This window comes from Necator americanus, chromosome III (assembly GCF_031761385.1).
Source record: "Necator americanus strain Aroian chromosome III, whole genome shotgun sequence".
NCBI classification, from domain to species: domain Eukaryota; kingdom Metazoa; phylum Nematoda; class Chromadorea; order Rhabditida; family Ancylostomatidae; genus Necator; species Necator americanus.
Window position 1 is genome coordinate 20,525,961 of NC_087373.1, and position 27,748 is coordinate 20,553,708.

At 42.0% G+C, this 27,748-nt stretch overlaps 3 protein-coding genes across 4 annotated transcripts; 1 reads left to right on the top strand and 2 right to left on the bottom strand.

Annotated features, from left to right (window-relative positions):
• Window positions 1-3,608: 3,608 nt before the first annotated feature.
• Window positions 3,609-6,333, top strand: RB195_010266 (uncharacterized protein; the record flags this gene model as incomplete). Of its 2 annotated transcripts, none has more annotated exons than XM_064191187.1 (9): window positions 3,609-3,652; window positions 4,087-4,281; window positions 4,348-4,407; window positions 4,487-4,579; window positions 4,745-4,834; window positions 4,891-4,978; window positions 5,288-5,420; window positions 5,893-6,023; window positions 6,184-6,333. In XM_064191187.1, 9 exons carry the CDS (start codon window positions 3,609-3,611, stop codon window positions 6,331-6,333), a joined length of 984 nt encoding a protein of 327 aa, XP_064048770.1. The 2 variants fall into 2 exon arrangements, with proteins under 2 accessions (XP_064048770.1, XP_064048771.1); XM_064191188.1 differs by having other exon boundaries at window positions 4,168-4,281.
• Window positions 6,334-9,838: 3,505 nt separating this feature from the next.
• RB195_010267 (uncharacterized protein) lies at window positions 9,839-17,851 on the bottom strand (the record flags this gene model as incomplete). Its single annotated transcript, XM_013450522.2, has 8 exons — window positions 9,839-10,059; window positions 10,165-10,285; window positions 11,484-11,584; window positions 11,650-11,786; window positions 12,027-12,163; window positions 12,249-12,349; window positions 12,418-12,556; window positions 17,795-17,851. 8 exons carry the CDS (start codon window positions 17,849-17,851, stop codon window positions 9,839-9,841), a joined length of 1,014 nt encoding a protein of 337 aa, XP_013305976.2.
• Window positions 17,852-24,834: 6,983 nt separating this feature from the next.
• RB195_010268 (uncharacterized protein) lies at window positions 24,835-25,053 on the bottom strand (the record flags this gene model as incomplete). Its single annotated transcript, XM_064191189.1, has 1 exon — window positions 24,835-25,053. The coding sequence occupies one exon, from the start codon at window positions 25,051-25,053 to the stop codon at window positions 24,835-24,837; it is 219 nt and encodes a 72-aa protein (XP_064048772.1).
• Between the last annotated feature and the right edge of the window lie 2,695 nt (window positions 25,054-27,748).

The window sequence follows — 27,748 nt, forward strand, 5'->3', positions numbered from 1 at the left end:
TAATTACTTCTTTGTTTTAACTGTGCAAAATCCTACCTGAGCCAGTTCAAATAGAAAATAAGTAGTTCTCCACCCATTTACAGAATTTAACCTCAGAAATCTTCCCAAATTGTAACTTCTCATGGAAGACTTCTAGAATATTTTCAAACGCTTTTTTCCATGTGCCTTTGTTGCCAAGAATCTCCTAACATTTATGCGTCCTTCAGTCCCGTTACCCATTCTTGATCCGTATAAGCCAAAGGAACGCTCTGTTGTGCGAAGTCAGTTCCTTGTTCCCGCTGCTCGTCATTTTCTGTTGACGTCGATTCATCTGGTCATCTTACAAATAATCTGATATTCTATACGTCTTTCATTCTTCAAAATTAAGGCAGCGACACATTCTTTTTGATCTGAAACGTATCTCCATCAACAGGACTCTATTTCTGGTGGACCTTCAATGCCTCTTTTTCAAAATTAACTTGTTCGCGACGTAGAAAGCTCCTCCAGTGCTTTTCTTGCTTCAACACTGTAGGTTCCGACTCGAGTTTATGGTAACTTGAACTTTCCACAGCGTTGTTGCCTCTAATGAATTAAAGGACGAATGGTAATGTGCAAGGGGTTGGTCGTTCCCTATGAGGATGCGCTTATGCGTTCGATTTCAGTTCAGGATCGTTCGTTTACGAACGCAGGTCTAGTCTTTTAAATATAACGCGAGTACTAGCCGAGGTAAAGTCGCTGTTTTGTCCTCCAAGACAACTTCTGTATCAATTTATCGACCCCGAAGGTATAAAAGCCCTGGTTGGCTCTAGCGCAGTTTCGAACCATCATGCAGTCACAGCTAAGCCTCTGAATGACTGCATTAAATCCGCATTCACTGAATTTATTAACCAAAGTATGCCGGATGTGCTTCTTCGTCATTTCCAGTGTGACATCACATAATCGACCTCGACTCCTCAAAAGCTCCATTAAAAATGAAAACAAGCGGATTTTTTTCTATAATTAGATTTAAGCTGATTCAGACAATTATTCTTCTTCCTTATCCTTCTCTCTCAGAACTTGTACGCTTGAAAAATTGCATTGTTTATGGAACTTCGTAGCATTTTGTGGACTGAACCCAGTGCGAATTAGGAAAGAGGTGTTTGCGAGTAAAAGAGAAAAATCGGTAAAAGGACTTCCTCTTTCACTCACATTCATAATGAAGAATTAAATCCAAACAGTTGAAGAAATGACTCTTCTTCTTTTTTGCGCTCCCCGTCATGACTGCCTACTTGCAGTTCATTTTTTTTAGGCTGGAGAAGGGGATTTTAGAGTGATATTGAGGATTTCTTGGGTTGAAGAAAAAGTGCTGATCAAAATTTTCCTATTTCAAATACTCATATTTCAAACCCAATTGTATCTCTATCTATGATGTAGCTTCCAACATAGTTTATTACATGTGTCCAACGATTCGACAGGGTTCCGTTTCCCGTAGTCCAGAAGTGTGGTGGTGGCAAGTCGAAGAACTGAGCGACTTCAGTTTCGAATTTCGATTGATCGTTGAAATTCTCCTCTCGGAGGAGATGCCTCAAAGCAGGACACAGAAGGAGTCTTATTGCAGGATATCTGGCGGGTCAACTTCGCAACATGAGGACGCTCGTTGTCGTGAAATAGACAAACATTGTTGCTCTTCAAGCGTTTCTGGCGAGTACTTAACTCCGAGAGTTGAGTAACATAGTCTTTACGTCCACTGTGGACTCGGTGGCAAGGAAATCCCTGGGAATCCCACGAACAACAAAACAGTGTTCTTTCTTTGAGTTGTATGTCGATGTCTTTGAGAAGGTCCCTCGTTTGTTAGTGGAGACAAAGATTCATTGAAACTGATCCTTGACGCCTTGTCCGAGGGGCGTTCGTGTGGTACCCACGACGGGACAACTTCAGGGTGGCGAAAATCGCGAAACCAGCTGACGATAATTTCCTAGTCGCACGTAAGTCTCTTCGAAGTGGCATTCGCCTTCAAGGCATTGCGCAGTGTTAAACGAAGTTGTCTTTCTGACGATATTTTTCATGACTGGAGGCGTTGATAACAACGATAGACCGTGGATTAGGAGATGGGGCCATTCTCGAAACCATCACATGTATTGTCCGGTTGTTGGACTATGGCTTTCTAGGAACTCATGGTGGACGGTGATTCACTGATGGCTTTGGTAAACTGAATTCGTTTTTACTTCACAATGATAGGCTCACGCTCATATTCCTACGTCTCCCCAACCCCAAGTAAATCTTTAAGCACCTTCTAACATATGGAATTACTCTGATTGGAAAATTAGAAAAAAGGGAAACTTCTATCAGCACTCTTTGCTTAATTCAATAAGCTTGACACATTTTGGTGGCTGGCAACTTATCTCAGAGCTGAAGCATGATCACGTACGAGCAAACGTATTACTTAGTATTCGATTTGTCTGCGTTGGTGATTCGAAGTTACTTTGCTGGTAAACTGTAAAAAAATTCTGTACAAGCGCACATGGTGCGCACATGATTCCATAGAAGTGCAGCGAGAAGCGAGAAACGCTTCAAAGGTGGTGATAGAATGAAAGTTAGAACTGCGATTTCAGACTATGAAAGACGCAAATTTTTAGAAGGATGTTTATTACATACAATCATACGCGTGAACGCTAAAAAACCGACGGTAAGAGATGGTAAGAGATGCATTACCGTTCGCCACCGTCGCTTGCACTCAACATATCATAAAATGGAAATTTTAAAACAACTTGTACGTCATTAGATTCCCCTTCAGATCTCTATTGAGATCTATTCAACAACGCCACGTGCTTCAGAAAGGAACAGAGCTGTAACACCAGGCTATTTTGGGTTCCAGTTATTGCCTTTTGGCGAACATAACATTGCTTCATTCTGTTCCTCTTTCAACGATATCTCGCTTGCTTAGGGCGCAGTGGGTGTAGTGTAGAGGTTAGAGGTTCCACTTCCTGCACGATCGATCGGAGGTTCGAATCCGCCCTAGTGCTCACCAAGCTTTTCATCCCTCCGGGGTCGATAAATTGGTACCGAACTTGTCTGGAAGGATAAAAACACTGACTCCACACATCGGCTAGCCACCGCAAGTCATTGTACAGGCCAATTACACGTTCGTAAACCTCAAACGATTCTGAATCGAAGTGAACGTTGGGGCGCATCTCAAGCTGATTGATCAACGCCAGAAGCTCTATCCTTTATCCTTTATCTCGGTTTTTGATTAGATCTCACCGAAAGGAATCCAATGACTGACAAGTTGTTCCGAAATTTCCATTTATGACTTACTAAGCGCATGCGACGGTGGCCGACAGTGCCACAACGACAATCACCGTCGGTTTTCAATGCCCATGCATAGTTTTGTGGATCGATTTGTGCTGCAGTTGATCTGTGTTCCTCATAATTCTAATGACTAAAGCAGTGGGCACTCTTCTACTTCTTCTAATGAATACCTGCACAAAACCTCTGAATGAAGGATTCAGTTCCTGTCTGTTTAGTGTAACCTCCTCCTCAGTCACTATGTACGATCGTGTTTTGAACGGTTGCTCGTACTTTTGCTGCTTCATTCCGTTACATTTCAAATAAATTTTCAATCTAGATGCCTATTTTCAGTGGAATACAACATGTCATTGGATGTAGAGGATCGAAGTGAAGATATAAAGAACAAGTACGCTCATTTGATAACCTATTTGTGCTTTATTCTGCAGAAAAATCCCATTCCACGCAGTTTTCAACCACTAGTTTCTAGTAGTCCTTAACATCAACAGTCTGACCTCATATTGTAGTCTATCGGTGATTCTTTACTCCTTTTGACAACTTAAGCTTGTCATTCTCATCCGGGTGTTGGTTTAGGCTGTGTGATATGAGCTTAGTTCGTGCTTCTTAGTTTGTCCGAAATTTCTCAAGCGAAACTCGTTGAGCAATCATACATATGCAACCAATGAAGGAATTCGAAATGCGATTCCCAAAGCACCTGCTAACAAGTTAAAATCTGATTCCCTTGCAAAAATCCGTTTTCGAAGAAAATTTCCCTTTCCTTACACACGGAAGCTATGGGATTTTTTTTAGTAGAAAACGTTTAAAATATGCTTACGGTTGCAGTTATTTACCTAAAGGACACTTGTTAGAAGAAGAAGAAGAACTTGTCCGGAATGTTCCGAATATTCAGTCAGAGATATTCAGCAATGGAAAAGGCAGCTCACATGTTCATCCGGTCGACATCACAAAGAAATGTTTTTATTGCGGAAGAGAGGACAAAAAACCAGAAGCGGAGAAAAAAAAGAAAATCAACAATGGGTAAAAAAATGAGGAAAATTTCGTCGTGTAAAAGTAGCTGAATTTTTCAAAGCTTTGCAATTTCAGGTTCTATCTGAGCGTAATTCTTGGCAACAATATTGACCTAACAATGAGCAGCACTGAACGGTTACTAACTTTTGTTTTCCCTACGCTTTCTTAACACCGATCGTTTGTTATCGTTTCTTAGTAACGTTTATCTTTACAGATTTTATTTCAAGAAGGATTATGAGACTTTCAAGCTTCGCTTCACACTTTTCAATCTCTTTCCCCTGGCTATTGCTTTTATGTTTCCATCACGGTAATTTATGTTATTGTAATAAAGGAAACATCTACTTATAAATGCGTCATCAAAAGTCTTCTTGAAGCGCTTTCGGCAGTATGAATGCGAGCATCTTCCGCGTTTCTTCATCACAGTGATGATCGTGATGCTCTATGTATCTTCACAGCGCAGTGGTTCTTTCAGCCCGATGGACTCGATATGCCACTTCCTCATGGTTTGGTACTATTGCACACTAACTATACGAGAAAGCATACTAATACTCAATGGTTCTAGGTCAGTCATGAGCTGCAATAATTTTGATCATTTGGGACTTACGGACTATTTTGCAGACTCGGATCTTGGTGGGTGGCGCACCACTATCTTGCATGCGTGATCGGAGGTGTCGCACTCACATGGCCAGATGATGCTGCTTACAAGGTTCGTCGAATTGAATCTGTTGTTTGAAAAAAGTGCATCTGAATGATGCTTGCTAAAACAAACTCCGAGACCTACTTGGAAATTGTTTTTTTGTTTCCAATTTCCCTTACAATTTTGTTGGTATTTCTCGAATGAACGAACGACTGATTAAATGCTCTTCTTGATATCAAGTAGGTAACTGGGTACAGCAATCAGAGAGAGAACTGGTCACATTTCTCAGTTATGAGTGCCCAATACAACCGTTATATAGAAAACCGACACACTCATGAGATCCTGAGAAGCTTTGTTTTCTATGTTCTTCCCTTCTAGGCCTTCCATTCGCAGTTCCTCCTATTTGCCGCGTACATATGTCTCGTTCAACAGCTGCAATACCAGTATCAAAGCGGCTGCCTGCGCCGGCTGCATTCACTAGGACATGGCGACAGCATGGACGTTACTCTCGGTAGGCTTCCCTTTCCCTGAGATCTAGTTCAGACTTTCCATCCTAGGCAGATCAAGTCGAAGTGTATTCTTGAATTTTTACGTGGTATGAAGTATTGTTTTAGAGTTTTGCAGAAGCCGCTAATTTAGTAGTGTAAGTTCTTCTTAACACATTGCTGACAACACGACACGCTGGGTGGTCACACTCATTTCGGCGTATGTGACAATAATCAGTTAAGTCTGTGATTCTACCAGTGCGTTAGTGTACGGAGAGAAGAGCATAAAGAACCAATAACGATTAAAACCAGGAAAAAAGGGGCAAAAAGGCTCGTCCAATGGAGACAGTGCGACTCACGGATACTCGTATGGAAGTGCTCAAAAACAACACTCTTGATCCATGCCTTGCGAAAATTAAAAAAGCGTCTGGTCGCCAGTGTGGCAACAACTACTGTCGGTACTAATGCTTCCGATTTTGCCAGTAGTGAGTTTTCCAGAAGGTTTCGCTGCATGGATGTTCCAAGGACTAACGTTCCTCCTACCCTTCTTAGGCGTCGTCTACGTGCTGGAGTTATACAATGCTTACACATTGTATAGCATTTGGAGAAGTCACGAATGTGTGTGGCAGGTAAGAGAAGTTCTGCAAAATTTAACCACGCGGAAAGCCTGTTCCCTTTTTTCGAATTTATTTTAAAGTTTTTGTCTTCTTTTTCTCTTTTATTTCATCATGCACATACATACGAGTGATTTATGTGCAAATATTTCATTATCTTTTCTTTCTGCTACAGGTACCGACACTCTCCGTCCTTTTTCTCGTCGTTGGAGTCGGCAATATCGCTATGGTTTTGCAGATTGTGCTCCAGAAAATGACCGAGAACAAGACCTCTAGAGTGGCTGCAATCCTAAAGAAGTATCCATCGATGGCTAAGATACAATAATATCCATTTATTATGATCTCACAGACTCACTGAAACAGTGCATATTTCGGAGTTCTCGTATGGAAGACTTTCATTTCGTTTTCTTCACAATGATACCAATTTACACCACATATTCCGAAATTTCGATGTCGGACCTCGTAGGTAGCTACTTCAGATGATGTTTGTACGGGTGCAGACTCGTATAGTTTTAAATATTGTACATATAAACATTAGTGCTACGAAATGTACGATGTCAACCTGTAAGCCTACATCAGTTAATAAGAATTCGTAGTAAGAATATAGAGAGAATAATACATTCCATTCCCGATGAATAAAGTTATAGTTTAGTTGCCTAGATTGAAGGAGTAGCTGTGAAGTCTTGGAAGAGAGAGAGTATTATAGTAATGAAGCATGTCAACCTAAAAGCACCATATCAAGGATTCAAGGCTTACATATTGTCGCCATCCTGAGTCTTCCCCTGCCTGAGATGTTGGAGACACTAAGTGAAACTAAAAGTGTCCGAAAATTCATTTCATTTCACAAAGAGGTTCTAACGAAGTAGGTTCAGTTAAGAAGTAGCGGCAACTTGTGAAAACTTCTGTTCTGACCTGTGTGGATTATCCTCTATTTCCTATTTTTTATTAGAATGAAATGTTTGCCTACTGAATGCAACCGTAACTAAAGCTTATGTGATATAGTCGGGTCAAAACGATATGGAGCTCGGAGCAGTTACGTAAGCGGCTGCGCTCGAAGCGACACGAACCACAAGGATATTGCTAGCAGTTCCCTCCCAGCCCGCGAACTTCGCCTCCAATGCTACAGCGCCCCTCTTCGAGCGCTGTCGTTTACCTAACCGCACAAAGCTTTATGTCATCGTGAACGAACATACCACCTTTATTACTCTCTATTTACCCTCTACCTGAACTCTGCGTCTTTGGATTGGTCGTTTAGAGCACACGGAAAGGACCTCACCCTTTTCGACAGTGCCTGAGCGAAGACACTGAAGACAACGTCTCCGACCCAAAGGACAACAACGCCAAGTCCGGGTTCCGCGTGGACACTTCTGGTGGGAGCGACGATCTGCAAGGAAGAGTCATCTGTTCTGTGTGGGTAGAAAGAGCTCCACTGCGCGACGCGTTCTGGTAGCAGTCGTCCATCTCACCTTGATCTTCTTTGGCGACCCTCAGTGTCGTTTCTGTGCACGACTTTCGCGGTCGGCGCGACGACGAAAAATCACCGCGAGTACCGTTCTTTGGTAGCTTTCGCTCGCGTGCCACATACCACAACCCACTTATCAAAGCCGAGAGCCACTTAACCACTTGACCACCCACGTTACACAGTTTTGTGCATTCCACTTGTATGCATTCATATCTTACGTTTTTTCTTGCAACTACTTTGTAGTGATTCCATTAATACGTGTACGTATTATGTTTTACCGATCATGATTGCAATATGTTTGTAGTCCACTTGGGGTCAGCCTGGGACGTGGTCCAGAGGAGCTAGGTCGCCGTGTGGCCGCTTAGTCCACCCCAAGCCTCTCCGGATCAGGACGTGAAGGTGACAAGAAAGCAGGTGTCAGTTGTTACTGTTATGCCCCGATCTGTTTCTTCTCCGAAACCGACAGTTGACAACTGCATATTTATCGTGTCTTCGCGCCTGTCCGAATGAAAAACGCCGCGTACTTAACTCCATCGAAGGAACAAATGTTGCTGAGTAAATCTTGAAGTGGTTGACACGAATGCAAGTGCTAGGCCATTGCTTGAGCAAATTGCAGATAAGTGAGAGGAAAGGAAATATGCAATTTATGTTGCAACAGTCATGGGACTGGACCTGACTTTTCAGAACCTTCTTGATCTTTCGAAACAAAACAAGGTCCGGTGGCGGATCAGGGACTGATACGTTTTTCTTCGCCGAGAAATTCGTCACCAACAACGCTGTATTAGCGGGAACATTATCAGTGAGGAACAAGTGATGAAGTCTTCAGCGATCGGTGTCCGGACGGACTCAGGCGACTTTCTATCCTCTGCTCGAGAAACCTCTTTGTAGAAAATAGCAATGACAGCCGTCTCAGCCGATACAAACTCTTTGGAAACATTTCTTTTCGAGGAAAGAAAGAGATCCACATTCCACGAGGTTCAAGCGACTGTGGCACGAGTTCCAAAGGACATTCTGGAGAGCTCTTCAAAAACTGCTTGAAACAGTGGCAGAACAGCTGGAAGCGTTGTGTCGATGCTCGTTAAGTGTATTTGCAAAATGTTGTTTATCGAACCGGTCTCATTGCTTTTGGGACGTATACTGCGTAGTTAGGACGGCCTACATGAAGTGTGACGGGCTATTGAAAATTCAAAGGTGCGTTGATTCCTTGGGCCAAGGAAAACGCTGAGGACATTGACTGGACTTTCAAGCAAGATTGTGCGCTATCTCCACGGTGCAAAGAAGACACCTGAGTAGTGTGAGACGAATCTTTCGGATTTCTAGACGAATGCGTTTTGCCATCAAATTTGCATCGTAATCCTTTGGATGTTGCTTTCTGTTCGGTGCTAGAGCAAAAAGCCTTCTCTTTTAAGTAGTAGCCGAAAGGAGTCCTGGAGAAGGTATGGGGATGGGAAATGATCGCGCCCATCCTCAAAATTTTCCGGAAGACATTGGATGTTTGTATTGAAAATAAAGGCCGTAATTTTGAATGTGATCCGTGAAATCTTATGCATAATTTCATGACTATTGTATAGAAAAAAACTTTTTATTTGGATTGATTTGTGCAAAGTTGTGGATAGTTTCTTGCGTCACACTTCACGTGGACTACCTTAGTGTAGTTATTGTAATTTGAAAATTCAATCAAAAAGTTTTGATTATTGCTACTTTCGTCAATGTTCATTGTGTTTTTACGTTTTCCTGGAATCTTCTTGATCTCAATCCGGCATAATGTAGTTACTTGTTCTTGGGCAATGCATAAATATTTAGTCAAATTTGTTCCAATAAACAATTAGAATGTGTCCTTTTTTTATATTATGCTAATTTGAATGGAACCCAATTTGGAAGGATGGTAGTTGTCTTTTTTTCAAGGTTTCTTACAAGCGGTTTCGAAGATAAGATGGTATGTCCTCTCTCAGCACAAACGTCTTTCGAGACTAAGTCGTTGTAGAGTCCCAAGATTCTGGAAGTGTATCAAACATTTTTTGAGCTGATTTTTCACATCCGTTCGTACCAGGAATTTCAAATTTTTAAAACGGCGAATCTTTATTTTGAAAAAAAGCCATTCGATGGAAATCAGTGAGGAGGTTTTGCTACAGCATGACACGTATTTCAAGAGGAACGTAAAAACGTTTCAGTGGCTACTCTTATGATGTTCAAACATAACGACATAATCACATGTGAAATCAACAATGAAAACCTGAGCAAGTCTGTGAACAATCAGTTCTAGTCAACTAAATGGAATAGGCGAAAGGTGGTAGCTGATGGAGATTCATGGTTTCCAGAATCAGTCTCGGAGATACATTTGAGAGGAGAATATATCAGTTTTCGGGCGTTAAATATTGCGGACCCTCCGCTGTTGGTACTCGAATGCACGGCAGTACTCGAATTTGGAACCCTTGACAAAGTTAACCGGGTCAAGAGGTTCACATTCACCGGAACAAGTTCTCGGGTAACAAATGAACGATATATGTCGGATGTCGATAAGTGAGGACATTTGGAAAGCACCGTAGGCGACGATCATCGCGTACTCCATGGCTGCGTAAATTCGAGGCACTGAAATGACGTTTACTGGTTGCCGGGACGCCACCAGAAAGTAGTTCCTCAGGTTGATTTTCTGACAAAACTGAGTAATTTCTCCAGAAATAATTCTGCACTTACTATATGAGAAACAGATGGGGAAGGAAATAGCGGAGTGGTGATGCTGAAAATATTGCGGAGACAAGTAGCAGAACGTACACGCAGCTGCAATCTTTACTCCTGCCGAGAGATGATCAACTCTCTGTAAAATAACAGTGTCAAGACATTAACTTTGAGCAAATATTGATCTGAAGCCATAAATTAACCTAACTAACTCAAATAATTTGCGCTAGGGATATATGACGCGAATAATGTCACAGTAGTGAAATGGTAGCCATATGAATTTTTTTTGAATTTGGATACTACAAAAAATTTTGGATCTCCATGTAATGATAGCTCCGCATACCCAAAGATGCTCAGGGCTTGACGGTAGCGTCATTTTCCAGCTTCAGTAAAAAAAACAAAGTTATAGTCTAAAAAAGTATGTCTATAAAATCTGTAAATAAGGTGCTTATTACAGATTAATTTCACCATACGTTACAATTTTGGAAAATCGTCATACAGCTGAGGAGCCAAAAGTGAAGAAATCCCACTAAATGAATAAATAACTCAAATAAATAAATATAAATAGCTCCATTGCAGATTTTATTTCAAAAAACGTCTGCTACTAATACCTTTCCCAAAGCGGAAAAATGCTACTTCTGCAAAACTGCGAACATTTCAGAGGCTCTAGAGCAATCCTTGCATGGGTTACCAAAGTGTTTGTAGTGGCCTTCAGGACGCCGTTATTTTGGCCGTCTAATATGTAACCGCTATTGGTTTAAGACGAGCGTGTTTACAGCAGTTTTTTTGGGATCCAGATTAAGGTGAGTCAGTAGATCAGCTCTCCATCATCTCGATTAATGCCCGTACTTAATAAGATGTAGCAAAATGAAGGGATTTGGAGAGGAGAATAAAAAGAACGTGCATCCCTATTTTCTTCTGAGACGGATAAATTTGCAGGTGAATAATGCGTTTTTTAGAGACTGAGTTAAGCGAATTTGATAAATTTCTCCTTCGTCAATCAAGTGACGCCCAGATGCAGTGGTAAACGTTACTCGGTGTTAGGTCTGATGGATCCAAGATTCAGCGTTCCGCTCCGAAAGACTTTTGCGTATTAGAAGTATCAGTCAACCGTCAAGTCTTCATACATAGACTTTTTGGATTTTTAGCTAGGAGTAGGTCTCATCCATCTTAAACTACACAATGAAGATCTGCTATCCGAAAGATAAGGGAGTTCATTTCCTAGTGAAGTTTTCCTCAGCCGCATCATATACTTTACCTCAACTAACTGCAGAATCACTTCCCCTTTCTAAACATCTCACCAAAAGCAGTTGTGAGGGAAAGAGTTGAACGATCACCTCATTTGAGCTCTTGCTAAACGAGTACTGAATTGCTGACGTCAACACCATGTTCACACACGCGGCCATTACGAAAACAATTTTGCAGAATCTATTCACTTCTGCAAAGGAGATTTTTTAAAGGTCGAACCTACTTCATTGGAGGTCTCACAGCAATTAACATTACCAGGGAAATCACTGTGGACGGTGATAATGCTGAAAAGTGCTAATGTAACGGCCTCTATCGCAGTCAGTAGTGGGACGAGTTTAACACACACGCGGAAGAAGAACGGAAGCTCGTCGTACTCACCACGGAGTACATAGCTAGAATAGGAGATATTAAATTGTTAATTTACAGCAATCTTCGAGCACCGTGAAGAAAACCTGCTGAGATTGAAGAGCACTTCTTGCACAGAATCGTGCTGCTTATTTTATTCTACTGTATTTCTAGTCTTAGGAAATAAAAACAAAAAAGAAGTGTGTTGTCTGCGTAGAATGTAGGGTGGGGTAAATGGCTGATAAGAATTGTATAGAATTGTCTTTTCTTAATAACAACAAACTAACTTGCGACAGTAAGTAATGAATAACCGCACCACCATGGGGATGCATACGCAAAGCCGAAATAACACATTGCCAATGACATTGATTTCAAATAAATTCAGTATGGAAGGAATCCCGTTTTTAGGGAGGCGTAATGTTGTCTGAAAAGTAAAAACTTGCAGTACGTCATTTACTATTTACACTTACTGCTAATGATACAATTCAACCACCGAAATGCAAACTCACGTTGCACCTGAAAGAGGAAGAGCCATAGGCGGCGAAGAATGTTCGTTTCAGTTCTTTTTCAGTCGGCACATAGTCCGTGTATAGGGAGCCAGCTACAGCAACTGAAATTTAGCTTGTGATGAATATCCGGAATAAACGGAAGAAGCGTGCAAACTAGAGTGGGTCTCACTAATAAACAGAGCTGTGCAGAACAGAGCGGAGGCTGCCGCAGGCCACAAGATGGGGAAATTAAAGTAAGACAGATCCTCGTTGTTGTCATCCACGAAGCCTTCTTTCAGTAGGCGATTTTGCGGTCGTGATTTTGGGACCTGGAATCACACATTCGGCTACGAATAAACACCACAAAGTGACTAATTAAGCAGTGGCAAATTACTAACCTATTAGTGGGAATCGTAAGTACAGAGCGAAAATCTTTGCAAATCTTGTAGTGAACATATATGTGTCCAATGCGAATTTCATTTTCCAAGTTTCGTTTAGTCCCAGTCTTGAAGAAATGCTAGCGTTTTGATGGCGTGGTGAGGTACTATTGGTTTTCTTCTGTTCCTCACTTGCGTGCAAATTCCACAATTTACTGGTACATTATTTCTCTTTGATTACAACGAGACTTAGATGTTACAATTTTGAAAGAAATCCATAGAATCGAAGTCGTTCCCGTGTATTTGGCTGAGAAGTAATTCGTTGTTTCTTATTCATAATTGAATATGGAACAGAGAAGTGGAAAGTTTAGTAAAATTTCATAAATCATATGAAAGAGAATTTTCTGTTCTAGAGGACATTTTTATTTCAATTTTTCTTTTGATTGCGCTGATTCCTGTACAGATACTGAAATTGAAAAGTCAAACAAACAAAACAGAGAATTGTTTTTTCTGCATTCATTTGAGGTGATGGAGCCACTGAACCTACTCGTAAGGTCTATGTAGTGTTTGAAAGGCAACGAATGAGCACCAGGAAGAGTTCAAAAAATTCATGGAAGTAATGCAAAACATTGAATAACTTTGAATGATCTATTAAATACGTTGGGAACGATGTGAGCAATAATAAATAGGAATTACTATACTAATTAGCACTTGGACTTATAAAGGCGTCTCAATAATTGTCAAGAAATAATTCTATTCTAAATACAACACTACCACTTCGCAAAGGGAGAACCTCGCTATCGAATGACATATAACATTTTGCCAATATTTTCTATATTTCAGTGTATCTTTGGATTTTGGAAGTTTTTCATTTATATTTTATCTTTTTGTTTATTGATTTATAAATTTGGAGGTAACGGCCATGAGGGGCGGGTGTAGTGTAGCGGTTAGAGGTTCCGCTTCCCGCACGATCGATCGGAGGTTCAAATCCGCCCTAGTGCTCACCAAGTCTTTCATCCCTCCGGGGTCGATGAACTGGTACCAGACAGGTATAGAAGAATTAAAACACGGACTTGAAAAATCGGCTACTCATTGTATTGGCCAGTTACACGTTCGTAACCTCAAACGATTCTGAATTGAAGTGAATGTGGGGCACATCCCAAGCGGATTGATTAACACCAGGAACTTTATTCTTTATTCTTAACGGCCATGGATTTCATCAACACAATACAACGAGATACTGTGATCATTATGCAGGAGATATCTTTGAACTAACTAAAGCCTACAAACTCTGAAAAAAAAAATCGTCGTGTGGTAGTTTTAGACACAGAAGCAATTTGCTGTGGCCAGAATTTTTTTTCGCGGGGATATGAAACTTTGAAATTCCCGAAGTGTACCGTACGTTTTTGTTAGTTGTTAGATAAAGTGTTTGTCGTGCGACAACAGGTGTCTGTCTAAAGTGCTTCGGAACAACAGATTTGTGTTCCGAAGCATTTTGGAGCTCCTTTTATAAGTTCAAGAATAAACATACATTGGGGAATAATTCCGTTCTTGAGAATTGAAGTCGACCTCGAGATTGTTTCCTCGCGCCATCTTTCAAGGCTTTAGGATCTGCTTACATGTATACGTTCCGCCGTTGCACCCTCACAAAATTGATTCCGGTTTCATGTCTTTGTTTCCTGCCAGAGTCCAAATTACCTTCACCCTCGGTTATATATTGGTCGCATTGTCACCACTTTTACTGTCAGTTGCCAGCATGGAACATTGTTAACTCGGATAAATGAATCGTACTGCTACGAGAGAACGTACGAGCTGTATGACCGGCACTGTTATATGACGAAAGGTTCCCACACATTGTAAACCAAAGCCTACAATCTGAAAGGCCAACTGCGTGAAAGGAGCATAGAATCTTTGCAACAACCATTCGTTTCGTCACGCTGAACTGCCGAACACTATCGAGTGAACTCTAACAAACCGCCCTGTCCAGGCTCTCACGCTCCAGGAAACACGCTTCAGAGATCGGCGCGTCATCAGCATCGAAAATTACTCCATATACTGCGTTGATGTTGATGAAAGGAAAGTAGAAAGCTGCGCGATAGCTGTGTGGAACAAATATAATAAACTGGTGGAGGGATTTTGGCTTAACGTCACCTAGATGCGCCTTTGTACGACAGCGGGATCGCAGGGGACGTAAACTCCGTATGACATATGTGAAGAGTCGGGCCTTATCATCGCTTAAGAAGAATCAGCTCACGTGGCAGCGGTCAACTGTTTTTATGCCTGAAAAGCAGCGCAAGCGGGAGAGAAGAACCCTCCAACTTCAGTTCGACTACGACAAGGAACATTCCTCAGTCAGAGATCCAAAAATCTAGAGCTGATTGGAACTGCCCACCGTGCAGTTCTTCTTAGTTTCAAGATATGGTTCCACAACAGAAAACGAGGAGTTCCTCTTCGACCGAAAATCGACATGACAGGTCAGCTGAAACATACAAGAATCCAAAACGAAATTCCGCCAACGTACATATTTATGTTGGAGTTGACCAGAAAGAAGCATTCCTATGCGGAAGAAGTTCGCCTTTGCTATAATTACTACAATTTACTAGAATTCTGTATGCGCCGCCTGCACCCGCAGCACTGCCAATTTTAGCCAGGCAAAGCATCTGAGAAGGAAGTTGCGTCGGCAGCTTCGAAAAGAACGCGAAAACGAATGGACGTCAAGGGCAAAGGAGTTTGAAAAGGCGTGGAGCACATAAACCCGCTGAAAGTCTACGCTTTACTAAAACAGTACAGCGGCAAAATGAAAAGATGCAAGCAAGCAAGTAAGCATGTTTATAGATCGACTTATGCGGTTAATGAGGAACCGCCGGCCGAGTTGGAGGTTATGTTCTGTATCCAAAAGATGAAAAATGAAATATCTGGTGGAGACGAAGGAATCAGCGCAGAAATGCTGAAATATCTTCTTCCGCCTGGGATTCGTGAGATGACAAAGATCATCCGCTCAATATACATAGACGAGAAGATACCTCACTCATATTACGTACAAGTTTTGAAGCGGATTGCCCTGAACCGACTTATTAAACATCGTGAAGAAGCAACGCGCGAGACGCAAGCTGGCTTCCATCCTGGGCGATATACAACGCCGCGGCATGTATTCATCATCAGGAGAGTGATCGAAATCTGGCTGTCCGAATTCGCAGCCAATGCAATTAGCCTTTGTGAACTTTGAAGCCGCTTTCGACTTTCCTCATCGAGGCCGTCTTCTTAAAGAGCTCAGCGCCGCGCGATGGAGTACCAGGAAAGTTCGTTTGCTTGCTTGATGACATGTGTCACAAACAACCGCTGCATTTCGAACACAAGTCGGATGTACAACACCGTTTGAGGTGGTAACTGGAGTAAGACAAGGGGCAGCGGCAAGTCCTTTCCTATTCAAATTAGCCATCGACGACATTATAGGAGGATCAGTGTCCTCCCATTGTCATCCCAGCACCTTCAGGACGCCCTTTGACCGATCTCTAGTACAATGACGATATTGTTACATTCGCGGAAAGCAGTACGAAATTTCAACATGTTGTATCGAAGCTGACTGCAGCCTATGGACTATGTCTACGCCCTGATGAATGCAAGCAGATGTGAGTCTCTCCGAGACCTCGAACGGAAGTCAGGGTGGACAGACAACCGATCGAACTCGTCGATGAGCTCTGATACTTGGGCTGTATGCTGAGGATCAACGGCAGCTATGAGGGAGGTATTCAGCAACGATTCGTTAAAGCCAATCCTGCATTTAACTCCTTAACGAAGTGCCCATCATCAACAAAGTCAAGCTGCGAGTATACCTATCCGCCCATCATAATGTGCAGATCGGAGACTTGGGCAGCACCATCTACAGTGATGAAGAAGTTGGATTCCATGGAAAGGAAGCTGTTTAGACGGATGCTTGACTATTTTTGGCCTGAGGTATACCAAAACGAAAATCTTTACGCTGAGACCGGTATGATGTACCGGAGGATGACACGTGGATGATATCAACATCTTGCACCGCCATCTAAAGTGGCTATAGAAAATCGTCTTTCCTTCTCTGGTCATATACTAAGGTGGTCACTAGATCGTCTCGTTCAACGTGTTCTGGGGAGTGAGTCGTATTCGAGCTGGAAGAGGCCACCAGGCCGAAAGTGAAGTTCTGGACTGAGATGGTAAAAGAGGACCTGAGGACATGGAATAACAGCGAATGATTTTATTCTGTGGGTGCTCTCGCAGAAGATCGAGAAGGTTGGGCAGAGCTATGTTCAAGGACGGCACTAAGTCAAGTAAGTCAAGCCACTGATGTAGTCCACGTTGTAATGAGCACAATAAGTATTTGGGCATACGCTATGCGCAAATGCGAACTGTGTAACCTGAAAGGGTATATGATGGAAGTTACTCAAATAATAGAAAGAGGTGCTGTTGTCCAGGACAATTTCAAATCCCATAACAACATAGATCAAATGCCTGAAATACAAGAAGCATGAAATCGGCAACAGTTCTGCATTGTCTCGCTGAAATCACCGAAGGACCTGAGGATGTTCGGTGTCGATAAACAGTTCAGGTGAGAGGTCAAGTCTCACAGGATATGAGGCGACGATTGAAATGATTCTGTTCGACCTCTCGCTGCAGATCTATAAGATTTGGCAGAGTTGTGTACAAAGATGACATACTTTGGCGAAGATGCAACCGCATTAGGAGATAATATCAGCCCACTGACTAAGCCCATAAGTGACAGTATTATTGGATAAACGATGTAGTTACGAAGGTTTTATTAGCCACAAAATTCATGGCTTTTTTGCGCTCAGACTTCCATCATCTACAAAAATACGGCGCGACTGTAGATATTAGAAAGCATTGTAGTGTTGTATTGTAAAATTACAGATATTATTATTTTTGTAGACCTATTCAGCTGTCGTAATTTGGTGCCAGAGATTGTTGCCTAAGAATGCATGTCAGCATTTTGTAGCGAAGGCAAGCAATAAAAGATTAAGTGGTTCTTTACGAAACAAACTGTTAAAGAGTGCGTTCGAGAAGGAAACATTTCAAATTCTTACTTGAGAGCTCTTAATATTGTCGGTTATTTAGCTCTCTTTCAATTGAATTGAATCGAACTGGAGTTTAGTGCACGATAACTCAGCGTGTAACTGCCATCTAATCTAAAGAACATACCCTGATTTTGAACACTTCTTCCGATGAACTGGATGACGAAGAAGCGCCCACGTTCATCTAATTCTCTGCAACACTGACATATGAAAACGAAAAGAAAATTAAAATGTACATCTTCCTTTATTTTTTAATGTGTTATTAAACTTAATTCTCCCCTAATCGTACGATAAGAACCAACTGTGTGGTGGCCAAAAGAGTGATACGAAGCGACAAAATGAAAGTTTCCGAAGAAGCAAAGTGAACCCATTGTTTCTGCGAACAGAATCGCGTTCGCGTTCAACACAGACAATTACAACCTGCGTAAACCATATTGTATCGGAGTGACGCATCGCGTTCTCGGCTCGGCACAAGTGTGCACGGCTCCTCTCCACAGAACGCGAGAAGCTCGTAGGGACTCTTCTTTTCTTTGTTTTCTGATGACGGTTTATCAATGTGACTTGTCGTCTTGGCTGGCCCTTTTCCCATTCGTTTTGCCACTTGTTTTGCTCTTAGGGCGCTTCTAAGATTTTACTTCGTATGGACTTAATTTCTGCGCCATTTTTTTTTGTGCATTTTTGTCGCAAACTTCAAAACGATTTTGAATTGAAGTGAACGTCGTAGCGCATCCAATAGGATTGATTAACGCCAGACACACTTCATCCTTCTAGCATCTTTTATAGTCGTAATAGTGAGAAAACTTTTCTTCCGCTAATTTCGTGGCAGTTGCACGAAAAAAAAATGTGTAAGAAATCTAATTCCATGAAAATCCTAAATGCGCCCTCACAAGAAGACGAGCTGCTGAACTAATGGAAAACCAATTGGATGTTACTAGAAGTACGTAGTTATTATACTACATGCAATATTGTACAGAAATAACAACGTAAACTACGACAAACAAGAACAAAAGAGCTTCTTGTGCTCTTTGAAGAAGCCAGAAGAAGCGATGCGTCACATCTTTCACGTCGACTGCTCATAAAGCGGCTAAAAACTGCTCAGATTAACAATAGAAGAAAGAAAGGGCACAGATTGAAGGAGGATGATGAGAAGCATGTTTTTTTTCTAGTCTATAAAAATGAGATTTTTCCCTTTGACGTTTGAGAGTTCTCAAATCTACTTCGTAACCGTATAAACTCAGTAGGAAGTGTGCTTTGAGGATAGTTCATGAGGAAAAAGAACTGAAATGTCTGTCTAGTACCTATGATCAAACCTGATGGAAGGGAAGGAAACTTGATCATGAAGTAACAAAATATGAAATGCAGTACACACACATGGCACATATGCATATAGTCGGATAAAAACAACACGAAGCTCGGTGTAGTTGCGTGAACGGTTACGCTCGAAGGGGCACCCTGTAGCGTCGGGAGTGGATGGATCCCTGGTAGCACCACTCGTCGCGATGGTCCCACCGCGATTCCAACCTCTAACTCTATCGCGCTACATCAAGCGCAGCCGCTTACTGCAGCGCGTGTTATGTGGTCTTGACCCGATTATAACAAATGTTATAAATGTAACTAGCAATCCAAATAATCAAACACTAGTCAAAGGCGCAAAAGAAAGTTCCTTGATTTGTCTGGATTCCAGTGGTGTACTGCGTTTTTTCTTCAGCCTTATCTGCTTTCTGGTTACGTATGGGTGCTTTGGCCAATATTCCCTCAAAATGACAACATGTTATGTCACCACGAGTTCGTGTTCAGAATTTCCATGGTTATTTACTCTTTCCCTGAATCATTACACCGAGTTTCAGTCATATTCCCACAAGCTACGTGCTGCACACAAAATGAATGGAAAGAGGGAAGATGATACTAGCCGATAAGCATCAGAAACCACATGTTGCCATAAATAACTCCTCTTAAGTGGATTTATATAAGTTGTACTTCTGCCAGAAAAACGTGCAGAGCTCCGCCCAGAGTGTCCCACAACAGATTTGAGGAACGGGTTCGAGAACAGCCTCCCGGACTACGTATAGCACCACTCATCCTATTACGGAAGGCAACTGTAACAACGTATCCTTCCTTCGTAAGCGAGACAATGCTTACATCAGAGAAGAACCAGTTACTGTTTTCGTGACAGTCTCAGCTACTAAAATCTTACGTTACATGCACTGAACGGGACGATCCTTTTTACCATTTCCAAACAACTACGGAACTATCTGCGTTACAGTACGAAGCTTACAACTTCCATTTAGTCATGTGGTATAAACAGATCTCTTTCACTGCGTCACTCACAAGAAATATCCAAATGATTTCTTCGATAGGCGTTCTCAGTTAGCGGCATTCCACGCTTCAAATTAGAAAATTGGCGTACTTCCTGCGGTTACTTTATTGCTGTAGGGCAACGCGATTCTCAACTAATTCTTTTGAAAAATGAACATACTTGGCCCTCATTCATTGAGAAAGTTTGATTTTTTAGTTATTTACTACTGTAACATCAGCTGACTCCCTGAGAGAAAGGATTTGTCGGTGCTCATGAGTGTATTGAAAATGAAAGTAATCGGTACATTGATTATAAATATAGATAATTACAGAAAAAGTGGGCCTTGTCTCTGTATTGGGAACTTAAGCCTACAGTCAGTCGCATCTAAAAGTTACAGTGATTTCAGAAGTATTATGCGATTTCGAATACTGAAAACTACTGCAAAAAAGCGATGACAAATCTTCTTACGCCTTATTTGCGAGAAATACGTCAGGGACAGGGGTCCAAGAGGGATTCAGTGGGCGGACAACAAATATGCTTATTTATTCGTTTTTATTCGTTTACGTACATTCGTCAGGGCTATACAGAGAGATGCGACAACAATACTGTGTCAGATTTGACGATTATATACGTGAATAAGGAATATGAGCCAAAAGAAGTTGCCAATTTTGGTTAAGGAACGCATTCTCAAAACTTCGCATGTGATAGGATTTGGTTGAGTGACAAATTAGATGTTGCAAGCGTTTCAAGGATGAGGGGAATTCTGTTATTGTCTAGCGGTGTCCTCGGGCTTTGGAAATAGTTAAAATCCGAAGATTTCGAAAGTAATGAAGAATACGCCATCAGTTCCATCAGTCACTAGTGATAAATTGAAAAGAGAAAGGTGTAGTGATACAAAATTGAAAAACAACATTGAAACGTTCTCCCCGAACGTTTAGCGAGGACGTGCGTAAGGCGTTGAACAAAACTCGGTATATATGAGTTGTAAGAAAGTTGCTTGCGCTCTCTCATAGAATTATTTCATATGAAAAGTACTGAGCTGTGGCATAAATAATTCTTTTTTTTCTTATTTCAACTGTTTCTTATGTCAATTTTGCTTCTGGTGTTCTTATGATAATTTTTCTTATGATAAATCTTAAGGCAAAATGTACCTATCGAATGCATGTTTGGAAATTTCGAATTACTATCGTTGTGACCCTTAGATAAATTTGTAGGTTTCATTGCTACATGTTATTCTGCCCAAATGCTGAACATTAGTTCTGCAGCTTCCTCTCTAATTAATTCCTACGCGGTTTCTTAAAAGGACTCAAACCTATACCGAAAGCAAATGAATGAAGTTGCCACGTTCATGACCAGGTCGGCAAAGGTCTCGCAAACTAAGTTTCTTTGAAGGATTTCGATACCCCTACGTGAATTGTTGTTCGCTCAGTGAATGTTGTCATATGTGGGAATGAGTTTTGTTAAGACTGGTTCCTGAACTTTATGATGCAAATCTTCATGAAGAAAGCTTTTATTCCAAATTCCGTCTTCCGACCGCTTGTGGTATTCCGGTGATTTGAGCTTCCAAACCTTTGAAACTTACTTTCGCTCACTTTCGTAGAAGTCTACAGATAGAGTTTTATCAAAAAAATGTATAGAAATGTATACAAGTGAACGAACAAAATAAAATCCCATCATTGTCATCCTTTTTTTGCAGAGAAACGTCCGAGCATTGAGTTTTAAAGATAAGGTCCGCAATACTTTGGACGTCGCTCTCAAAGTAATACGAAGGAGCTGCAGGAGCATGAAAGCTGAAGAAAAATGAACAGTCAGCAAAGGTGCAGTACATAGCGAAACGATAAATGGTTCTGTGCGAAAACGACCCGTGGCTGCGATCCGCAGATGAAAGTGAACCTGTTCACCGAATCAACAGAGGTCAACGGTGACCAGGTGAACAATGCACAAGAGATTGCGCGATTTCGCCAGCGATTTTACGAGAAATTGTAGTGTCTCTGGTTTAAAACATATCCTGGCGATCTATTCAGATTTGAGCTAAGGCGCTAACCACTCACAAAACGAGAGAGCTGTCCGGTCGACTATAAGGGGGGTATCTTTCTATCACACACTCCAATACTCCTGAGAGTCCTTAGCACAGGAGAGACTCTAGGCACTACAGTTTTGTTTAGGAATAGCGTCAGTCAGAGTTCTTCTCCCAAAGCATTGGTCCCTCCTAGTGGCGTTTAGTGTTCGAAGGGGGAGGACAGCAAATATTGATGAGTCCCTCTTTCCTGTTTGATATTCATCGGTTCGCCCACGGCTCCTGACTAGCTCGTTGGTTTTGGCTCAGATTTGTCACCAAAACCATGATAAATGTTATTCTATAAGTTTCTGGACAGAAGTATTTCGCGGAGTGACTTCTCACTTTATTTAGCAGGAGAATGACCTGTGAATCCACAGACCAACGAGCAAAAAAAAAAGACGTTGTTTACTATTTATATGTAGCTTGAGAGAAATTGTAGCGAGCCATTTTTTGCGTGTTCTTGTTTATGGCACACTTGTGGGAGTTTCCAAGAAAAATTTACACATAGAAGCCGTTAGTACAATTGGCAGCAATACCGGCTATTCGCTACCAAACATTCAGTGAAACGACATGGCGCGTAAGACTATTCACATGTTTCCTGTTTTCATTAAATTGAGTAACTGTCAAAATACTAACCCGGGAAGGTGCGCTACTTGAAAGGATAAGCATTTAAATGAACCTCTGCTTTTGTCTCCGCAAACAGAAAAAGCAGAAACGTCAGCCACATAATAAACATTCCTTTGAAACTTTTCTTTAACACAATAGCAAAAAAATAAATATAAAATGCTGAGTCTTAGCGGTACGGTTTTTGAACAACAGCTCTACTTGTGGTTTATTTGGTTTGTTTCTTTTGTCTTAGGTATCAATTTAGCAGTGGTATGGGAAAATAGAAACCTTTTAAGCGCAATATGGATAAATCGCAAAAAAAGAATACTCCAGTGACAAGAAAGCATCATAAGAAACAGGATTGCAAGGAAACTTGGTGGCATTTTCCAATCCTCTGCTCTTGTTCTATCTTTATTTTCTCAAAATTCTCTCTCTGAGTAACAAGTGTCAGTTCAAGTAACTTTCTCCGCATCAGTGGTGTCACAATAACATCGTCTTTCACGGTGTTCACAATGACAATGAACTTTCGCCAGTTCGAATTTATAGCTATCTTTTTTGAACAAGCCAGGAAAAAACAAGCTGACTTTCAGACTGTTCGAATTTTATGTTTCTTTTCGAATACACATTGATTATGACATCCTCACATTATTTGCTACTTAAAAACGGTTCACAATTTTGTCGTGGTTCCAGTGTGGTTCCGTAATCTACAGCCCAAGCTCATTTTTCCCTAATCGTCGTAAAAAAAAAACGGCGTGAGAACTAATTTAGTACCTTCGAGGTACACGCACCCTTGTACACTCTCCGCTCTCCTCGTCACCTATTGTTGGATGAGGCGCAAGGGTGGAGAGTTGCTGCTGAAATCGTTATAAAAAACGGCGCCTTGCACGCCATTTTTGATAGTATGGAGAGGTGTGCCGAGTCACGCTGGGATCCGCTCTCTACTACCCGAACTCTATGCTTTCGCTGTGGGTTCCGCACCGCGTCGAAATTGTAATACGCTGCCTTTAAAAGCGCATCCTAGGTTTTCATAGACGAGTAATGGTATTAATTGCTCAAATCAGAATTCCAAGAAGAACACTGGTAATGACCATCTTTCTTCGACAGCCGCTCAAAAGAGCATTGCTGGGAAGATTTCATTGTTGTTACAAAGCATTTGATGCATTTGCTCATAAGCAGTGTTCTACTTGTTATGGAGCGTTATTATTGAAAGAGAATGTTAAGGAACAGTGATCCCAAGATGGCAAGTCCGTAGTAGGATGTGCAACGTAAACATGTTCTTTTCTTTAGGAAAAAATGTTATGGAATCGATTTCTAAAGCAAAGAATGGCCACATTACATCATTTTCACTGGAAATCAACTTCCTTCTGATGAGGCAAATACATGAGAATAAAAACAAAGAAATAACCTTTCAGGAAGTGCTTAAACAACGAGTGCGGATGTAAAATAACTGGTGTTAACATTTTCGTATCAACGCGTTTGAGCGGAGGTGAACAGGCAGCTGATCGTTGTAATAACCTTTGCACGATGGGGAACCGGATTTTTCTTGGACTTGATGATGCAGATGTGTCAGCAACGCTTTTCATTCAACCGCAACATTCATCTCGAAAAGGAGGCAAAAAATTGCAGCCACAACCAAAATTCACTTATTTTTTTTTAATAGATCAAAAAGAATGTGCATAACGAACTGCGCAGCGATACAAAATGAGCTGTAAACAAAGGAAGGGTAGCCCAATAACTAAAAAGAAAGCAAAGATTTCGTGTTTTCTACTGGTGTCCCTACGGGATTTACTAGATGGATCTTTATTAAATCGCTGATGTTTTGGCTCTTTCGTTGAGTTTCACAGGTCTGCTCAAAAGATCTTGATCGGACAGTTGACAGGACAATCGCGAGTAGATAGCGTGAACCTCTGCAAATGTCTCTGGAGACAGCGAAAAAACCGAAACTTAAAGCACATAGATGGCCTCCAATATGTCATAGTCCCAGAAAGTATTGGCGAAAGTGCGTCGAGATTGTAAGATACGAGAATGTTTGAAGTATTTCATGTCATCACGACCAAGCAATATCCGATCCCGTTTGCTGTTGTCCGATCCTGTTGAGTGATACAGGAGACATCGAAACAAAGATTCACTAGAGCAAACTTCTTTTTTTCTCGAGAGGAGATGGGGTGTTGTGCAGAAAGGACTAGACAAAAGTTACCGTGCGATGCTACACAACAAGCACTTTCCCTAGCTTTAAGCTGCCGATTTCTGGCAATTCTTCCTCTTGACTAACTTTTGGGTTAAACGGTGGGCTGCGGTTTATCGGCATCTTCGCCGAGGTGTCGTCCTCGAACATATTTGAGCCCGTCCTGTTCGATCTTCTGCTACAGCTCGCACCGAATCTGTCCATCTGTCGCTGTTCCATATCCTGCAAGTCTGGAAGCATCCTCAGGACAACTTGGACAAAACGATGTGGTCGGCTCCATCTGACCGAGCAAGCGACGAAGGTTTTTTGCGACTACTTCAGAAGGCGGGGCAAGATGTTGATGCTTTTCTCGAGTAATCCGCCGCTACACTATATCTACTTCTGAGTAAAGTGAAGTTATGGCACTCCATTGGCGAGAAGTGGCCATTCTCATACAACCTCGACAACATTTTGCAACCTCGCGATGCTGGGAACGAATTTTGCAAAATCGTGAGGGTACTATCATGATCATATAATATAGTATATAATAATGCGCTTCTCTGTCACGCGCGCATGTGTGTGTGTGTGTGTGTGTGTGTGTGTGTGTGTGTGTGTGTGTGTGTGTGTGTGTGTGTGTGTGTGTGTGTGTGTGTGTGTGTGTGTGTGTGTGTGTGTGTGTGTGTGTGTGTGTGTGTGTGTGTGTGTGTGTGTGTGTGTGTGTGTGTGTGTGTGTGTGTGTGTGTGTGTGTGTGTGTGTGTGTGTGTGTGTGTGTGTGTGTGTGTGTGTGTGTGTGTGTGTGTGTGTGTGTGTGTGTGTGTGTGTGTGTGTGTGTGTGTGTGTGTGTGTGTGTGTGTGTGTGTGTGTGTGTGTGTGTGTGTGTGTGTGTGTGTGTGTGTGTGTGTGTGTGTGTGTGTGTGTGTGTGTGTGTGTGTGTGTGTGTGTGTGTGTGTGTGTGTGTGTGTGTGTGTGTGTGTGTGTGTGTGTGTGTGTGTGTGTGTGTGTGTGTGTGTGTGTGTGTGTGTGTGTGTGTGTGTGTGTGTGTGTGTGTGTGTGTGTGTGTGTGTGTGTGTGTGTGTGTGTGTGTGTGTGTGTGTGTGTGTGTGTGTGTGTGTGTGTGTGTGTGTGTGTGTGTGTGTGTGTGTGTGTGTGTGTGTGTGTGTGTGTGTGTGTGTGTGTGTGTGTGTGTGTGTGTGTGTGTGTGTGTGTGTGTGTGTGTGTGTGTGTGTGTGTGTGTGTGTGTGTGTGTGTGTGTGTGTGTGTGTGTGTGTGTGTGTGTGTGTGTGTGTGTGTGTGTGTGTGTGTGTGTGTGTGTGTCATCACCAAATTCGAAAAGGGAGGTGCGACGGGTCTTCCGGCGTCGAGTTGTTGCCTCGACGCCAGAAAGCTATAAAATGGCCCTCAGGTCCACCGACGTCGGGTTGGGCACGACGGGTCCACCAGCGTCGTGTTGGGGCGCCGGCGCCAGACAGCTGTAGAAGGGGGTGACACGGGTCTCGCGGCACCGAAATGTTGCGCAATAACTTCGTGTGCATGTCGCAAAAGGTAAATGGGGTGTTTCATAGCTGTGGCCACTGGCCGTGTTGCTTTGCTCCTTTATCACTACTCCGCGCTTCTATTTCCTTCTTGGATCGCATCAAGTTGGTACAATGCCTTCCTCAGGAAGTGGAAACATACATGCAAACGCCTGCTTAAATAGTAGCGAACAGTTTACATGATCTGACGTAGAACGTTATCTTTATCAGTTGGATAAAGTCTTTCACGTCATTTTGTGCTTAAACATCGTTCATTGATAACTCTTGGAGGGGAACAGGAGGATAACCCAAATTTCGAGTAATACTTTCAAATTGTGTCTGCATTATATTGGCATCGACGGAGTGTTTGAAGCTGAAGTTTGAATATTCTCCAAATGTAGAACTGACGCGATTAAAAAAAGATAGAGGATTGTTAAAGATACACAAGTCTAATTTCACAGAAAAGAGCGCTAATATTGATTTTCGTAGATCAGTGAAGGGGAACGAAGCGAACACCGCAGAAAGTGTGAAGTCCGGCTTTAGCCGGAGGTTCAGACTGGTATGTAGTAACAATGTGCTACGGGTCCATCCGGTGTCGGATTGGTGCGCCGGGGTCAGATAGGTATAAAAGGGCGTATGACAGGTCCACCCGGCGTCGGAATCCTGCACCGACGCGAGAAGGCCATAAAATGGGTTGCGGTGGGTTTCGCGGCGTCGGATTGGTGCGTCGGCGCCAGACAGCTACAAAATGGGTTGCGACAGGTCCACCGTCGTCGGAGTGGTGCGCAATAACTTCGTGTGCATGTAGCAAAAGATAAATGGTTGTAGCCGTTTCGTAGCTGTGGCCACTGGGCACGTTGCTTTTCACCTTTCTCACTCCTCTGCGTGTCTATTTCCTTCTTCGTTCGCCTCAAGTTGGTAGCATGCCGTTCTCAGAAAGTGGAAACGTGCATGCAAACGGTTGCTTAAATAGTAGCAAGATGTTTATGTGATGTGACGTGGAACATTATTTTTATCAGTAGGATGATGTCCTTCACGCCATTTTATGCCAAAACATCATTCTTTGATAACTGTTGTGGGAAAACAAGAGGAAAACCCATAGTTCGAGTGATACTTTAAAATTTTGTCTGTAAGATATTGATAAGGAGTGTTTGAAGCTGAAGTTCGAATGTTCTCCTAATGTAGAACTGACGCGTTTAGAAAGAAGACTATGAAATCTTCCGCCTTTAGTTATAATATAAAAAAGGAAGAAAGATTTTTGGAGATGCACGAGTCCAATTTCATAGAAAACGGCACTAATATTAATTTTCGTGGATCAGTGAAGCGAGCGAAGCAAACACCACAGAAAGTCTGGAGTCCGACTTAAGCTGGACGCTCAGACTGGTTCATTCATAAAGTGTCTATATTGTGTTGGTACCAAAGCGGAGTTTGAAGCTGAAGTTTG